Here is a 14,699-nt window from a genome sequence, read left to right as displayed (position 1 = left end):
TGATCAGTAAAGAAATGATCACTGCAATTAGTGACACTGTGACTGGGGGGGGAGGGGGGGGCGCGGGGGGATCGGGGGGGGTGGGGGGGTTTGTGTGCCTGTGTGTACCTACATGTCAGTGTAGTGTTGGTGCACACTTACTTTGTGTCTTCTCCTCGTAGTCCGGTCAAAAAGACCGCCCCGAGGAGAATGACATCACTTCCTCCTTCCTGTGTAAACAATACACAGTGGGAGGAAGCTTCTCATTGGCCAGGAGCGATCCAGAGGGCGTGGCCGAAAACCAACGGCCATCCCCTCATCACGGAACGCTCCCGGAGGGAAACGGACCGCCCGTATCCAGCGGGAGGGGGTCCGATCGGACCCCCCACCCGCTGGAAGGCAGGCACGTACATGTACGTGCTTGTGCCTGCCTGTGCCATTGTGTTGACGTACATTGGCAATACGGCGGTCCTTAAGTGGTTAAGTAATTCAATGATGATGAACCTAAATATATTCCCAACACCCCTATGGGTGCTAAACTGTGTTTGGGACAGTAATAGTAACCTGTCATTTAATAGATGCAAAACAAAGATTAAAATATTAGAGCGGGGTAAGTAATTTTTAAATTAAAGTTATCCAGGAACAAAGAACTCGTGCAATGTTTTGGGGACTAGCCCATTTTAACCATGGCTGCCATATTTTATGAGTGTGTTCTTTTTTGTGAGGCCGAAGAGCTAGAATTGATTCATAAATGGAATGAGTTTGAGTCGATTCTATCACTTCTTTTATGGAAGGAGGATCAGGATTTTTCCAGTTCCTCGTTATACTGATCCTGGCTGACAGCAAAATATGTGTAAACACATTTCTAAACTGGATAGGATATCGATCAAGATCAATGGATAATAGAGCCAGTGAGGGATTTGGAGGAATTACTGTTTTGGTAATTTCAGACATAACTTGAAAGATTTGTTCCCAATACTTCCCAAGTTTAGGGCATGTCCAAAATGTATGCAACATACCACCTTTTTTGCCGCACAATCTCCAACATTTGTCATCAAATGTGCCGTTGAATTTATGACGCTTTTTGTGGATTTGTATCCACTCATCAGGAGCAGCTGATAGGGAATATCTATAATGAATTGTATATAAATAATTGATAGTACAGGAAGAGAGGGAACAATATAACCTATATGGTATTTGTAACTGTGACATGAGAGACCTAGAGCAGACACTCAAATACCGAAAACTGTGCAACTAATTATAACAAATTAATGTAGCGGGAAGCCTTGCATCCTGGTGGCCAGTATGGCACAGAAGGGGAACAATAAGACTAGAATAATGTATAGAAACAATCAAATACCTGAATGATATTGTGCCCAGAACTGAGCCAGATGCATGGGGTAGGTGGACAAAGAGGGGGTAAAGGGAGCTAGGAAAGACAAAAAAAAAAAAGGGGGTGGGGACAGTCAGAGCGGGAAGAGAAATTTGGGACTGAGTATCCCATATACAGTGGAACAAACGTATAGAAGGAAAGACAGAGCCTCTTGCCCAGGGTGTCTAGACTGAGTTCAGGAGGTCCGGAGATTAGCAAGGTTGTGAAACTCCTTGAAGATAGGCATCAGTGTTTACAAAATGTTGCCAGGGCCTCCTGGTGTTGCGAAAGATCTCCTCCCGGTTATTCAAGGTAGCTGCAAGATCCTCAGATGTCCCTAAGCTCATTGACTTTAGAGAACCACAGGGACTTTGACAGTGGATTGGGTGCATGCAATTATAACCAGTTGCTGTCTGGGGCAATTTTGTAAATCTTCACAGTCATGTTAAAATCAGCATTTTTTTTTTTTTGCTAGTAAGTTACTTGGAACCCCCAAATAATATACATTTTCTGAAAGCAGAAGCCCTGGAGAATAAAATGGTTGTTCTTACAATTTTTTATTTCGCACAATATTTACACAGCCTTCTATGAAACTTACATTTTGGGGAAAAATACACCAAAATTATTACGCACAAACACAATATAATAGCCAGCTTTTTGTTAAAATATCAAATATGGGGTTGAGTCGAGTGAAATATATGCCAAACATGTCAAGACTCAAAATCGTACATGCCCATTAAATGATGACAAATTAAGGCGCCTAAAATTTTTCATAGGTGACATTTTAAAATCCTTTACAGGTTATCAGTTTAAAATTATCCATGAATTATGACCCTAGAATGATTGCTCTCACTCTGATGATCATGGCGACACCTTATTTGTGGGGAAGTCACACTTACATAAATGTACTGGACCTATGCACTTTGCATTTGTTACTTTTATTTAATACAAAACAAAAACTGACACACCAGTTAAGTACAGCTCTAATGATATGAATTTTGATCAAAATGAATCATTCAACTTCAGTTTATGAATGTGTTATCAAACATTCATTAGCTTACAAACAAAAAAATTCCATGCTGCAAATGAAATCCTTGTAGTGGGTGTTATCTGGTGCTCGAGATGGAGTAATCCTTGGAGTATTGTTTGTGGTTGTAATAACTGGATGGTGATCTATCCATAATTTGGGTGGTTAGAAAAGAAAGTGGCATCAACCACTTCCCACCCGGCCAATGTACATATATGGCCGGGTGGGAGCTCTCTACTCCTGAGAGGACGTTCGGGAACGTCCTTCAGAAGGAGGGGGATCGCGCGCGTTCCCACGCAGCGGCGCAATCCCGATGTGCTCGTGTCACCCGGACGCGGCGCATCTCGGATCGGCAGGAGGGCTCTGTGATTGGCCCTCCTGATCACATGATGGCCGTGTCCAATCACGGCCGTCATGTGATGTAAACAAACAGCCGGTTGCTAGGCAATCGGCTCTCCTCTCCTCACGCGGAAGTCGTTGCTAAGGAGAGGAGAGCAGATCGCTGCAGCCGGCTGGTGATCAGTGAGTATGAGCTGCTTTTACAGCTTTTTACTAACTGATCACCAGTCTAGTGTAAACACACATCACCACACAGTGTAAACACACGTCACCACAATGCACATATCCCCAAAAAACACATGTCCCCCACATGTCCCACTAAAATCACATGTTCCAATGATTATCTGCACACATATGTACGTGATCACCTGCACACATATGTACATGATCATTTGCGTACATATATCCGTGATCACACAAACTATTATACAACTTATTATACACTTAACGGAATTTTTTTTACCAAAAACATGTAGGAGAATACATTTTGGCTTAAATTTATGACAAAATTTGATTTAATTGGATTTCTTTTAAAATAGAAAAAAGAAAATATTGTTTTTTTTCCAAATTTCCGCTTTTTTTGCGCTTATCGCAAAGAATAAAAAACGGAGTCGTGAATAAATACCACCAAAATAAAGCTCTATTTGTGCGAACAAAATGATAAAAATTTCATTTGGGTAAAGTGTAGCATGACCGCGCAATTGTCATTGAAAGTGCGAGAGCGATGAAAGCTGAAAATTGGGCTGGGAAGGAAAGGGGCAAAAGTGCCCTGTATTGTAGTGGTTAAGAGTTAAAAAGTAAGGCAGCCATCCTTCAGAGTGTCATATTAACCACTTCAGCCCCAGACCATTTGTCAGCCTAAAGACCAGAGGTCTTTTTCCAATTTCGGTATTTGCGCGGTCATGCAATGTTGTACCCAAACTAAATTTGCGTCCTTTTCTTCCCACAAATAGAGCTTTCTTTTGATGGTATTTGATTGCCTATGCGATATTTATTTTTTACGATATAAAAGGAAAAAGACTGAAAATTAAAAAAAAAAAGATATTTTCTATTTTTTGTTATATGAAAAATCGAATGAACTAAATTTTAGTCATACATTTAGGCCAAAATGTATTCAGCCACATGTCTTTAGTAAAAAAAAATGTCAAGCGTATATTTATTGGTTTGCGCAAAAGTTATAGCGTCTACAAACTAGAGTACATTTTCGGGAATTTACACAGCTTTTAATTTATGACTGCCTATCTAATTTCTTGAGGTGCTAAAATGGCAGGGCAGTACAACCCCCCCCCCCCAAATGACCCCATTTTGGAAAGTAGACACCCCAAGGAAATTGCTGAGGGGCATGTTGAGCCCATTGAATATTTTTTTTTTTTTGTCCCAAGTGATTGACACAAAAAAAAAAAAGTTTACAAAAAGTTGTCACTAAATGATATATTGCTCACACATTCCATAGTTATATGTGGAATTGCACCCCAAAATATATTCTGCTGCTTCTCCTGAGTACGGGGATACAACATATGTGGGACTTTTAGGGAGTCTAGCCGAGTACGGGACCCCGAAAACCAATCACTGCCTTCAGGATTTCTAAGGGTGCAAATTTTTGATTTCACTCCTCACTACCTATCACAGTTTCGAAGGCCATAACATGCCAAAATAGCACAAAACCCCCCCAAATGACCCCATTTTGGAAAGTACACACCCCAAGCTATTTACTGAGAGGCATGTTGAGTCCATGAAATATATTATATTTTGCCACAAGTTGCAGGAACAATTTTTTTTTTTTGCACAAAGTTGTCACTAAATGATATATTGCTCACACATGCTATGGGTATAAGTGAAATGACACCCCAAAATAAATTCTGCTTCTCCCGAGTACGGGGATACCACATGTGGGGGACTTTTTGGGAGCCTAGCCACGTACGGGACCCCGATAAACAAGCACTGCCTTCAGGATTTAAATATAAAACGCTACCAAAAAAAAAACTGTTAGCGATCGCAGGGATCAGGCCTGACTCTGCGAACGCTGCAGTTATGTGTTTAGTGTTTTGTAAGTGACGGTGATCGATCGATACTGCACTTGGGTGGGCTGGGCGGAGGGGCAAAACGCAGGTGCTAGCAGGTATCTGGGCTGATCCCGCTAACAATGCGGTTTTTTTTGGAACCCTAAACTGCTGGGGACGCTAGTATAGATCTGATCAGATATTGATCTGTTCAGATTCTATACCACTACGGGAGGATTATGCTTTGCGCGTGGGTGTTAGCGGTACTGGCACTAACCTAGGGCGACGCAGACCCTGACCCTAAAACCTAATTGATATCACCCGCCGGGTGATCAGGGGGTTAAACCTTTATTGGGTAAAAAATGGTGGGTGCCCTGATGCTATAAAAAGCAAACTAACCAGAGTCACCCGTAACACTTATACGGTGATCACTGGTGAAAGGGTTAACTAGCGGCAATCAGGGGGTTAAAATCTTTATTAGGTAGTATATGGGGGTCCCTGACACTATATAAAAACCTGACTGGGAAGCTAAATAACTAACTGGCTAACCAGCGTCACCAGTGGCACTTATACGGTAATCGCTGGTGAAAGGGTTAACTAGGGGCAATCAGGGGGTTAAAACCGCTATTGGGTAGTATATGGGGGTACCTAGCGCTATAAAAACCTGGCGTTGAACCTAAAAAAAAAACTAGCTACCTAGCGGCACCAGTGACACTAATGCAGCGATCAGAAAAACGATTGCTTAGTGACACTGGCAAAAGGGGGTGAAAGGGTTAACTCTAGAGGCAATCGGGGTTAAACCTTTATTGGGGGGGGTAGGGGGCTACCCTGGACCTAACTCCAACTGCCCTGACAGTTTTTACTGTCACAACTGACACTAAATGCAGTGATCAGTAAATAAATGATCACTGCAATCAGTGACACTGTGACTGGGGGGGGGGGATTTGTGTGCCTATGTGTACCTACATGTCAGTGTAGTGTTTGGTGCACTTACTTTCTCTGTTCTCCTCGCAGTCCGGTCAAAAAGACCGCCCGAGGAGAATGACATCACGTCCTCCCTGCCTGTGTTTACAATACACAGCGGGGGGAAGCTTCTCAATCGCCAGGAGCGATCGAGAGGGGATGACCAGAAACCAACGGCCATCCCCTCATCCCGGATCGCTCCTGAAGCGAAACTGACCGCCGCATCCAGCCGGAGGGGGTCCAATCGGACCCCCCATCCGCTGGAAGGCAAGCACGTACATGTACGTGCTTGTGCCTGTCGGTGCCATTCTGCCGACATACATTGCCATGCGGTGGTCCTTAAGTGGTTAAAATGATGACTTTTAAAAATATTAACCACATCAATACTGGGCACTTTCACCCCCTTCCTTCCCAGACCAATTTTCAGCTTTCAGCACTCTCGCACTTTCAATGACAATTGCGCGTTCATGCTATGCTGTACCCAAATTTGATTTTTATCATTTTGTTTGCACAGATAGAGATTTCTTTTGGTGATATTTATTCACCACTCCGGGTTTTTTTTTTTTTTTTTTTTTTGCGATCTAAGCAAAAAAAAAAAAAGGAAATTTTGAAGAAAAAAAAACTATTTTCTTTTTTCTATTTAAAAGAAATCCAATAAAATCTAATTTTGTCATACATTTAAGCAAAAATTTATTCTGCTACATGTCTTTGGTTAAAAAAAAAATTCCATTAAGTGTATAATATGTTCGTGATCACACGAACCAATGTACGCAGATGATCATGTACAGATGTGTGCAGGTGATCACGGACATATTTTTACTGTTAAATCTGTGGGGACATGTGTGTTTTACATGTGTATTTTACATTGTGAACATGTGTGTTTTACACTGGTGATCAGTGTGTAAAAAGCTGCAAAAAACAGCTCATAGGTGTGAGGAGAGCCGATCATCACATGACATCTGTGATTGGACATGGCCGTCATGTGATCAGGAGGGCCAATCACAGAGCCCCCCTGCTGATCGGAAATGCTCCCTGTCCGGGTGACACAAGTGCATCGGGATCGCACCACTACGCGGTCACGCACGTGCATGCGTTCCTGAACGTCCACTCAGAAGGAAGGAGTGCCCACCCAGCTGTACATATGCCGTGGCCAGGTGGGAAGTTGTTAAAAACACTTACAAAATGATAGTAGATGCATGCTTATCAAAGTAAAGCGCAGTCCTGGTATTCCACATGGCTCTGCGAGGTCCCACTGCTGGAAAGCATTGGGCAGCTGGCTGGAATGAGATCAGAGTTTCTCCAGAAACCAGGAAGCTCCACGCTGACCAACATGAATCGCTGCAGCCCTGATTGACAAGATTCCAGTCCTGCATTGGTCACTTCACACACTGGTGACATCACTTGCAGTTTCACGGTTCACGCTGGGCTGGTAAGCGTGGCACTTCCTGGTTCCTGGAGAAACGCACTAATCCATTCCAACCAACTCCCCAATACTTTCCAGCTAACCGGAACAGTGGTGGGACCCGCAGAGCCATGTGGAATTCCAGGAATGCACGCATCTTCTATCATATTGTACGTTTTTTTTAATCTTATCCTATTAACCAGTTCCTGACCAGCGCACGCCGATGTACGTCGGTAGAATGACACGGGCAGGCATATTGGCGTACAGGTACGTCCAATCTTTAATGCCGCCCTGCCATCGCGAGCGTGCCGCCGCCGGCGCGCTCGCATGCTGGTCGGGACCCCCATGAGTCCGGTCGCGGGTCCCGCGGACTCGATCGCCGCGGGCATACCCGCGATCGTCTCACGGGGCAGCTGAACGGAGAGATGCCATTGTAAACAGCATCTGCCTAGCAACAAGTGACGCTAATCTCTGCTCCATGTGATTAGAGCAGAGATCAGTGTTCACTAAATGAAAGCCCAGCCCCCAACAGTTAGTAACACACCCCTAGGAACACTTAACCCCTACACTGCCACCCACTGGTTAACCCCTTCACTGCCAGTGTCATTTACACAGGAATCACTGCATTTGTATAGCAGTGATTGCTGTATAAATGACAATGGTCCCAAAAATTTGTCAAATGTCCGATGTATCCGCCATAATGTTGCAGTTACAATAAAAATCGCTGATCGCCGCCATTACTAGTAAAAAAATGTATAAAAATGCCATAAAACTATCCCCTATTTTGTAAACGCTATAACTTTTGGGCAAACCAATCAATAAATGCTTATTGCGATTTTTATTTTTACCAAAAATATGTAGAAAAAGAAGCATCGGTCAAACTGAGGGAAAAAAATGTTGTTTTTATATATTTTTGGGGGCTATTTATTATAGCAAAAAGTAAAAAATTTTGTTTTTTTTTCAAAATTGTCGCTCTATTTTTGTTTATAGTGCAAAAAATAAAAACCGCAGGGGATGATCAAATACCACCAAAAGAAAGTTCTATTTGTGGGAAAAAAAGCATGTCAATTTTGTTTGGGAGCCTCGTCGCACGGCCGTTCAATTGTCAGTTAAAGCGACGCAGTTCCCGAATCGCAAAAAGTGGTCTGGTCTTTGGCCAGCAAAATGGTCCGGGGCTGAAGTGGTTAAAGTCATTATTTTAACACTACGCTCATGTCGTGAACCTCCCCCTCCCTGTTTTTTCCGTAAATAAAATCACATCCATAAACTATATAGGTAAAAAAAAATGTTTTCTAAATTAGTGAGATAAAGTCCCAAAAAGCATTCAGTTAAAACATGCTGTGCAGTACACCAGATGCAGTCCACCACCAAATGGACATACACTCAACGATTCTAATTGCCAGACTTTTTCAGGTATGGCAAGCAAGCATGAGTGCTTTTAACTGCAAAGCCAGCCCTGCAGCTCCCAAATCCACCCTGTGGCTATTAAAAATTTTTTTTGGCTTAATAGCCACAGGGTGGATTTGGGAGCTGCAGGGCTGGCTTTGCAGTTAAAAGCACTCATGCTTGCTTGCCATACCTGAAAATTTTTTGGGACCATTGTCATTTATACAGCAATCACTGCTATACAAAGGATAAAGGACTTGATCCCCAGCAAATGTTAAAATAAAGCAAACATCCTAACATAGTGTGATACCGTACCAATAAAAGAGGGTTTATTAAAAAGCTGATAATCTACCCATATCTTACATGATGAAGGACTCTCATCACATAAACACGTGCAGTGCACCGTAAGCTGCACAGTGCTGCAGTTCGAAACACACACAACCGACCACAATGTGTGCCAGTACCACTCAGTTTAACTGCTTTCCCACCACACGCTGCCTGACTTTGCTTCTGATGCATTTCATTTTGATGACAACTTTTTCTAGAACTTAGCCTTCTCACTACAGTAAAAGGGATTAGGGGCTGTATAGACATCCAGATCACTTTTACTGAACGGACAATCACCAGCTGTAAAAAATTATACCAACCAACCCATGAGCTTTCTTTATTCACTTCTGTACGGAATGTTTTTGTACATTTTATGGATGGAGAGGTGGTTAAAGTGTTACTAAACCCAAAACAGTAAACTCAATGGATTAATCCTCTGCATTGCATAAATAAGCTGTTTGATCCTGTATGCACAGATCCTTCCCTTCTTGCATTGTCCAAAAGTGTCCAGATAAGACAGGGTAAATGTGACCAGGCTGCACATGCTCAGTTTGTGTATTGCTAGAGTGTTTTTTTTTTGTTTGTTTTTTTCTTGGGAGAGTGGCCCTGTGCTGATCACATGCAATCAGCACTGTCCAGACAGAGGGTCAGGGGTCCTGCATACTGATAGGACAGTCAGTACAGTATGACAACTCCTCCTACAAACTTTAACCAGGCACCAATAGACGTCACAAGACTGCTATATATTGTTGATGAAAGGTATTTAGCAGTTTCTCTTTACAAAAATTATTGCATTTTCATTTTCTATGTACTGTGGGAGACCAGATATAGTGAATGTAGGGTCCTGGGTTTAGTAACACTTTAAGACTTGACATGTTGGATATGTAGGTACTTTGTACAACTTCATCTTGATATTGAACACAGGCTGAATATTAATAGATTCTGAATTATAGACTGGAACCTTCAGGTGACTGAACATCGCAAGGGTTTTGAGGACATGCACCCTGGACATACCTCTATAACCATACCCCTTCCCCGAGTTCTCAATTATTTTCTATTGTCCTAAGATGATGGCCCTCTTAACCTTCATGGAGAAATTACTCTTAGCTTAAAGTAGATGTGAACCCGAATGTAGATTGTAAGATTTCCTATCCTATCCAGTCTTGCCACAAAGAGTTAATCCATCTATGAGCAATCATCTTTTATTGTTCAGTCAGATAAATCTTGACAAACAGAGAAAAACATTGTCAAATCCTCCCCCTTTCTGTGAGTGACAGGTGATTTACATATCTCGTGCACTAGCCTAAGAGACATGCATTATTTTTTTAATTCCCTCTCACTCCTTTCTTCTGCTTCTCTGCCAGAATTGGATGTTCCCCACCTCAGCATGATTTGGCATGCTGAACTCATGTGGTTACTTTTCTGTCTTCTCACTGGAGATCATAGCAGAAGTTCAGTGTAAGGTCACAGGAGAATATGCATATTGACAAGAAGTGTAGAGGTGGGTGGGGAGTCTACTGACATCCCGACTCCACCCACCGAGTTCCAGACAACAGACCCACCCACAGAATATGCAGTTTTTCGGGTCTCATAGCAGACAGAGAGGAGACATTTGACAGGTAAGTATACATGCAGGAGGCATGTATATCCTTATAGGTAACCCCTATGGAAGTAGTTTAAAGATGACATTGGGTTTACATCCACTTTAACAAGTTTATTATTTCTCCTATATTCACCGACTGACACGCTCCTCTCTGTAACTAAATGGGTTTGTTAGCCTGCCACTAGGAGAAACTAGGGCATTGCATCCAGAGATATTCAGGCAGCTGTGCCTGAAGTGGGGCATGCCAGATGTGGATCTATTGGCCTCCCGTCTCAATCGGAAGGTGCCAAGGTTGGTGTCCAGGAAAAGAGATCCGTGAGCAGAGAGGAGAAAGGATGGCATCCGCGCTCCTTTTCTATATCCAGGATCCTGCTGTTTCTTCAGCAAGGAGTAGACCAGAAGTTGGCGTTAAGCACCATTAAGGGGCAAATTTCAGCCTTGGCTGTCTTTTTTCAGCGACCCCTGGCATCTCACTCATTAGTGAGTACCTTCGTTCAGGGGGTACGACATGTAGTCCCTCGGGTGCATCCGCTGTTACCCCCATGGGATTTGAACCTGGTGTTGTCGGCGCTTCAAAATCCGCCGTTTGAAAACATCAGGGAGATTCCCCTGTTGACACTTTCCCAGAAAGTGGTCTTTCTAGTGGCCATCACATCGGCCAGGAGGGTTTTCGGAATTGGCGGCCTTGTCATGCAAGTTGCCCTAGCTGGTCACCCACAGGAATAAGGTGGTGTTGCGTCCACAACCGTCCTTTCTACCGAAGGTGGTTTCGGCTTTTCATATCAATAAGGACATTGTATTACCATTGGCGTGTCCTAAGCCAAAGCACCCCAAGGAGATGGCCCTTCACGCTCTCGATGGGGTTAGGGCTCTGAAGGTGTACTTGTCTGCCACGACTCCCTTTCGGAAGTCAGACTCACTGTTTGGCTGGTCCAAAGAAGGGTATGACGGTCTCGTCGGCCACCATCTCCAGGTGGATCAGACAGATTGTAATCCAATCCTATGCCTTGAAGGGGCAGGTGCCCCCCTTTCCTGTCATGGCCCACTCTACAAGAGCAATCGGAACGTCTTGGGCCTTCCGACACCAAGCGTCTGTTGCTCAGGTGTGCAAGGCGGCGACCTGGCCGTCTGTCCATACGTTTACCAAGTTCTACAAGGCAGACGTCAGTGCATCGGCTGATGCCTGTTTTGGCCGCACAGTTTTGCAGGTGGCCGTGTAGTTGCAATTCTATATATGCAATTGAGATTTTGTTTCTGGTTTTTCGATAAAAACGCAGTACTGTTTTGTTAATACACTGTTGCATTACTTCTGCAATGTTGCGGTCTTGGGGATCACTCCGGTTGAGGATACCCGGTTATATGGTGGTGTTCCACACACTGCTGTTTTTTTTGTGGGTTTAGTTTCACTAGTTCCCACTTGCCATGGTGGATGAAGTTTTTATGCTGTTTTTCCCACCCCTCGTTTAGCACTGCTTGGCAACGTCTCATTTAGTTACAGAGATGAGCTGTGTCGGTCTGTGAATATAAGAGAAAATAGGATTTTTGTATTCACCGTAAAATACTTTTTCTCTGTAATTTACCGACCGACACAGCACTCACCCCTCCTTTTCTCTACGATGTACTGAAGCCGCTGGGGCAGTAGGGAGGGTTGTTGGCACAGGGTCCGCCCCCTGGGCGGTACTGACAATTCTGTGTATTGTTACAATTTTGCCTAGTTTCTCCTAGTGGCAGGCTAACAAACCCATTTAGTTACAGAGAGGAGCAGTGTTGGTCGGTGAATTACAGAGAAAAGGATTTTACGGTGAGTACAAAAATCCTATTTTCCCTTCAGATACTTTTATTAGCTCTTCACTGCCTTCTCCTACAGTAGAAGCAGTGCATCTGTATAGGTGCTACCGCTGTAAAAACTTTGGGAGCTTTACATGGACCCCACACTGTAGGGGGCAGCCTGTAATGTTGCATCAAGCACTGGATGCTGTGTGGAAGCTCACCTCTGCACTTTTTGTAGTTAGCTGTGGGTGCCATACAGGTCCATAGCTGAGGTCCATCTCTGAGACCAAAAACCTGAAAAGCCCTTGGGAGTTATACCCAGCCATTATGAGGCAAAGCCTGGACCCTATATACTGTATCTCACAAAAGGGAGTACACCCCTCAAATTTTTGTAAACATTTTAGGCAGTGAATCTTCTGCAACCACAGACAGTGTTAACTAGGGAATACCTCCCACTGAGTCATTGTGCTCTTCCAGCAGAGGTGCAGGGGAAGCAATCCCCACCTGGAAAACATAATTATTATGGCTAGTGGCTTTAACAGCCACTAGCCATAATCACATGTAAAATCTGGCAAGCTGGTTGTACCCAAGTTGATCAATCGATCAACTTTGGGTACATTCAGCCTGCCCATACATGGTTCAAACCGTCTATGGCTAGCTTAACACTCCCTTCACCATGGACCGTCAGTGCTGCTGTCCAAAGGTGCCCCTGTGCTCCTTTGCCCAGACTGAGGACACTCTAATACAGGTGGTGTTACTTGCTGGATCACCAGGTTAAAAGAGGGGAAAAAATCCTAAGAAATAAAAACGAATGCGGGCCCCCGCTTAGTTAGTAAGCAGAAATATTAGATTTTTGGTTTAAATACCGCTTTAAGATAAAAAGAACCATATTTTGAAGTACAGTACAGGACACGAGCCTAGGAGGAGACACCCAGAGGGCATGTTCTCAAAAGATTTGCCAGTATTCAATCACTTAAAGGTACCAACCTATAACCCAGCACATATGAATATTTAGCCTACGTCCTGTACTGTACTTCAAGATATAGAATTTACAGGTAAGTTATAAGTCTTTTTTTCTTATGAGTGTAGACGAGTGAGAATATAACATTTAGGACTTGTTTGACCGGCATGGAGGAGACATTATGTTGCATTTCCTCCGCCTATTTTATTCCCTCAAATGCATGCATTGCACTCAGTGGCGGTGTGGTCCCATTAAGTTAAATGGGTCACGCTCAACAGTACTGTCCATACCTGCTGCGTTTGCAGCTTAGGGAGGAATGTCGTGTGTGTGGAATGGGGGCTCATTCACATGTTTTTACTGCCCACCCCCAACTGCAAGTGTAAACAAGGCCTAAAAAAATAAAACAGAGTGGAACCCCTACCTAACTGCAGCAGGTGTGCAGACCTCAGAGTCTAAAGCGTCATACATCATGTCAGTGAAGTCTCTGAGCGTATAAGAAACTTTCAGATAATTTAATTCTCCAGCATCTGCAAAAAGATTAAATATCTGTTTAGATGGTATGGCACCTAAAGTTACTTGTTGCTAAATCGTCTTAATTTCAATTAAATTTGGGGCATTTAATGAGGTTTTGTTGGCAACAGAGAAGATTTTTCAATCCATGACAGTCTAATAAATTGCGAGGTGCACTTGAAGCAGGTCAGGAGGTTAACTGCAGGTCAAATACAGCTTTCATTAAATTCTGAGTGATCTCAGAAGCATGTCAAATTTATGCCATTGCTACACATTCACACCTAGCATTATACTGATGCTATTTTACAGGTAAAATGTACACAAAAATTGCTTTCTGCCTGACTCAATCCCTATAATCTAGACTCGATTTTCTTTTTTTGGCAGGTGGCTGCATGCTTGCTTCTCTTTTTGGAGGAGGAAGATGCCTTCTGGATGATGTGTGCTGTTATAGAAGATCTGGTGCCTGCATCCTATTTTAGCACCACTCTGCTAGGTGTTCAGACAGACCAGCGAGTACTCAGACACCTCATTGTTCAGTATCTACCTCGGCTGGATAAGCTTTTACAGGAACATGATATTGGTGAGTGACTTTCTACAGTACGTATAGGATTGACAGTTCTTGGTCATTCTCATTGTTATAGGCATTGCAAGTAGACGCAAAGGCATGTGCTTTACCTGCAAGATTTTCTTCTATTGCTGTAATTAATCCCTGTATATTGTGCACGGATTGCATTTACTGTATGTCTCTCTTCTCATGACCTGCAGAGCTGTCCCTCATCACTTTGCACTGGTTCCTTACTGCATTTGCCAGTGTAGTGCACATAAAACTGCTGTTACGGATCTGGGATGTATTCTTCTACCAGGGCTCTCTGGTCCTGTTTCAGACCACTTTGGGCATGCTGAAAATGAAGGTATGTTTATTTAGTAGAGTGTACAGTTGTTATCTATATTTAACTACTTTTACTGACAGTTGCGTTGTCGTGAGTTGCTGTACCCAAATAAAATGTATGTCCTTTTTTTTTTTGGTGGTATTTGATCACCTCTGAGTTTTTTATTTTCT

At 43.2% G+C, this 14,699-nt stretch overlaps 1 protein-coding gene across 1 annotated transcript in view; it reads left to right on the top strand.

Annotated features, from left to right (window-relative positions):
• SGSM3 (small G protein signaling modulator 3) overlaps positions 1–14,699 on the top strand; it is a 732,042-nt gene that overhangs the window by 278,177 nt on the left and 439,166 nt on the right. The window contains 2 exon segments of the mRNA XM_077452424.1: positions 14,024–14,219; positions 14,405–14,550. Coding sequence (XP_077308550.1) covers positions 14,024–14,219; positions 14,405–14,550 — 342 coding nt within the window.

This window comes from Lithobates pipiens, unplaced genomic scaffold, assembly GCF_037356315.1.
Source record: "Lithobates pipiens isolate NorthernLeopardFrog02 unplaced genomic scaffold, aLitPip1_a1.2 Scaffold_23, whole genome shotgun sequence".
Taxonomy (NCBI): Eukaryota; Metazoa; Chordata; class Amphibia; order Anura; family Ranidae; genus Lithobates; species Lithobates pipiens.
Note: the sequence above shows the minus strand (reverse complement) of the source record. Positions and strands in the feature narration are given on the sequence as shown.